The sequence below is a fragment of the Meleagris gallopavo genome, chromosome 1 (assembly GCF_000146605.3).
Source record: "Meleagris gallopavo isolate NT-WF06-2002-E0010 breed Aviagen turkey brand Nicholas breeding stock chromosome 1, Turkey_5.1, whole genome shotgun sequence".
NCBI classification, from domain to species: domain Eukaryota; kingdom Metazoa; phylum Chordata; class Aves; order Galliformes; family Phasianidae; genus Meleagris; species Meleagris gallopavo.
In genome coordinates this window covers 46,355,718-46,358,717 of record NC_015011.2, presented here as the reverse complement: position 1 = coordinate 46,358,717, position 3,000 = coordinate 46,355,718, and the positions used below count along the sequence as shown (strand labels likewise).

Sequence of the window (3,000 nt, the reverse complement as noted above, 5' to 3'; positions counted from 1 at the left end):
AGAGGGGTCATTTAGAGTAGGTGTTGGGGGAATTACTCACTCAGAGGGCAGTGAGGCACTGGCACAGACTGCCCAGAGAAGCTGTGGGTGCCCCATTCCTGGAGGTTCAAGGCCAGGTTGGATGGGGTCCTGGGCAGCCTGAGCTGGTGGGGGCAGCCCTGCTAATGGCACAGGGTAGGACCAGGTGGGCTTTAAGTTCTCCTTCAACCTAAGCCATTCTATGATATATCTCCAACAGTTCTCACTGCACTTCAGTCTTTTTTGTCTCTATTTGTTGTAAATTAATGGGCTCTGTTTTTTTGGTTTTTTTTTCTGGAGGTCTTGGCCTTGGGAAGGAAAACTCTGATTCCAAAATGATGCTCAGGTATATAGGCAATAGACACTGACAGAACTGTATTTCTGACTTGAGACCACAGAATAAGAGTATTTTCCAGCAGCATTTGTGCAGAGCTCCTGCTATTCCACCCTTAGCACTCCCAATGTATACCTGCCTGTGAAGGCCAGCCATGTTTGCACTGCAAAGAGTTCACAGATGCTCAGAGAGTAGCCTCTGCTTGGCAGAGCTGATCTCAGTGCTTTCCTGCATGATTTTTATGCCAAAAGAAAGACATAAATGTGGGGACTTAGGTATTCAAATGGGCCATAGTGTGAAAAAAGTAACAGTTTTGTTGTTTTCATCAGAATCTTTTAGAAAATTTTAGAAATCCTAAAGAATAAAGTTTGGTTGTGATTTTAGCAGTTTAATCCTTTTCATCTCCATTTAGGTATGCCAGATGGGTTTCTTCTATAGGCCTATGCCAACTATCTCATGTCATACCCAGAAATTCTAGGCTTCGAATGGACTCAGAAGTTGCAAAAGAAAAAGGCATTATTATAGCACTGATGTGAACTGTGTTGTAGTTCTAGCTCCAATCAGAAATCAATTATTTTAAAAATTCATTATAACATTCTAAAGTACTGAAGATCAGTCTATAGTTGAAATTTATGATTTCTGTACAAAACAATTTAAAGAAAAAACGTAAGTGTGATTTTTCTGAAAATACAGGCTACAACTATAGTGTATAACACTTTCTCTGTCATTGTGTGTGTGTGTGTAAGCAAATCAGAATTCTACACAAGAAAATCACTTCAGTAGGTTTAAACAATTGAAGTGAAACCACTTCAGCAAGAACAGGGCTTGATTTTCTGATTCATGCTGAATTCAAAACTCAGTTATAATTCCAGGTTTAGTTTTGTTACTAAGATTTTGTTTGTCTTTGAAGGAAATGGATCCAATATTTGTTGCAGTTAAAAACAAAAACAAAACAAAGCAATCCTCAATGTTCTTTCAATTTGCTGATTTAATCCTATTTAATGTTCTGGAAACCAAGCCATATTGGTCAGAAGAGCTTATTTAAAACATTTAACAAAGATGACCATGCCAGAGCCAGTATACTTTTTCAGGATGTATTTGTAGCTGCTATGAGTGTAGGCTATTACATAAGTATTCAGGTATATTTCATTTTGATGGGGGAAAAACAAAAACGGTGCAGAAAACTCTCTCAGTTTTATCCAGGCTTTTTGTTTTGTTTGTTTTTCCCCTCGGAGACTGCTGTCTGTACCTACCACCCCCGCGCAGGCAGCAGGAAGCACCGCGCGCCCCCGGCTGCACCCACACAAGCTGCGGATGGAGAGACCGAGCTTCGCCGCTGAGCTGAGATTGAAAGAGCTCACTGTGATTGGTTGATGGGAATTGAATTGTTAGCCAGTAGCAGCGTGGGATTTGCGATGGACCAATTACAGAGCTGTTCGTACGGAGCGATACGTCACGGGCTCTGTTATCCAATCAGAGCGCAGATAGCGAAGGCCATAGATTTGCATACGGCCCCTATAAATAGGCGAGCAGTGCCAACAGCCGGCACTCCGCTGCGCCGAAGGGATTGTGGAGAGTTAGCCATGCCTGAGCCGGCCAAGTCCGCGCCTGCCCCCAAGAAGGGCTCCAAAAAGGCGGTCACCAAGACCCAGAAGAAGGGCGACAAGAAGCGCAAGAAGAGCCGCAAGGAGAGCTACTCGATCTACGTGTACAAGGTGCTGAAGCAGGTGCACCCCGACACGGGCATCTCGTCCAAGGCCATGGGCATCATGAACTCGTTCGTCAACGACATCTTCGAGCGCATCGCCGGCGAGGCGTCGCGCCTGGCGCACTACAACAAGCGCTCGACCATCACGTCGCGGGAGATCCAGACGGCCGTGCGGCTGCTGCTGCCCGGCGAGCTGGCCAAGCACGCGGTGTCGGAGGGCACCAAGGCGGTCACCAAGTACACCAGCTCTAAGTAGAGCTGTCCTGATCCTCACTTTGAACCCAAAGGCTCTTTTCAGAGCCACCATTTATTCTGGTAAAAGGGCTGTGTTACTTTTTCTGAGGGGTGTAGCGTGGGTTTTTAATAGAGTGAAACGAATGCGAGTGCTTGAGGTATAATAATCGCTTATTAAGTATTTTGGAAGTCTCAGTTCCGAATTAATTGAGCAGTAGCAACTCGCGGAGTTAACGGGGTTGCTCGGTAACCGTGCTATTGCTGCAGCACGGTACACACGGCTCCAGCAGCAACCACTGCTGCTCTCTGCTGTCAGGACCCTGTCGGGAAGGTGAGTGCTTTGTTTTGCTTTTGATTCTTCTGATAAATTCTATGCCAGGAATATTTTTACGAACTCTAAAAATCCATTCCTAATAGAAAATCTGCATTGCTAGTTTAAAAAAAAAATCGCGTTACATACGTTGTAGCAGCCCACCCTTAAAGAATAATCTTATCTCTATTTCATTCATTAATAAACGGATGTAAAACAGGCCCCGAGGCGACGCTGTTTCGAACCAGCGCTTCCTTTTCCCTTTCCCCTGTCGCGCACTCCATCATCGGACGGGGAAGGACCGCACACCGTTTCTCCACTGGGCAAAAAAACAAAGCAGCCGTGGAGCCGCGCAGGCGGCCGTTCCGTACCGAGAGCCTGGGCCCGGGGCGGACG

At 45.9% G+C, this 3,000-nt stretch overlaps 2 protein-coding genes across 2 annotated transcripts in view; one reads left to right on the top strand and one right to left on the bottom strand.

Moving 5' to 3' along the window:
* Positions 1 to 3,000, bottom strand: part of LOC104910710 (histone H2A-IV) — a 77,432-nt gene that overhangs the window by 70,887 nt on the left and 3,545 nt on the right. The window lies entirely within an intron of this gene.
* On the top strand, positions 1,918 to 2,335 carry LOC100541434 (histone H2B 1/2/3/4/6). Its single transcript, XM_010709934.3, has one exon. The coding sequence runs from the start codon at positions 1,936 to 1,938 to the stop codon at positions 2,314 to 2,316; it is 381 nt and encodes a 126-aa protein (XP_010708236.1). The 5' UTR covers positions 1,918 to 1,935; the 3' UTR covers positions 2,317 to 2,335.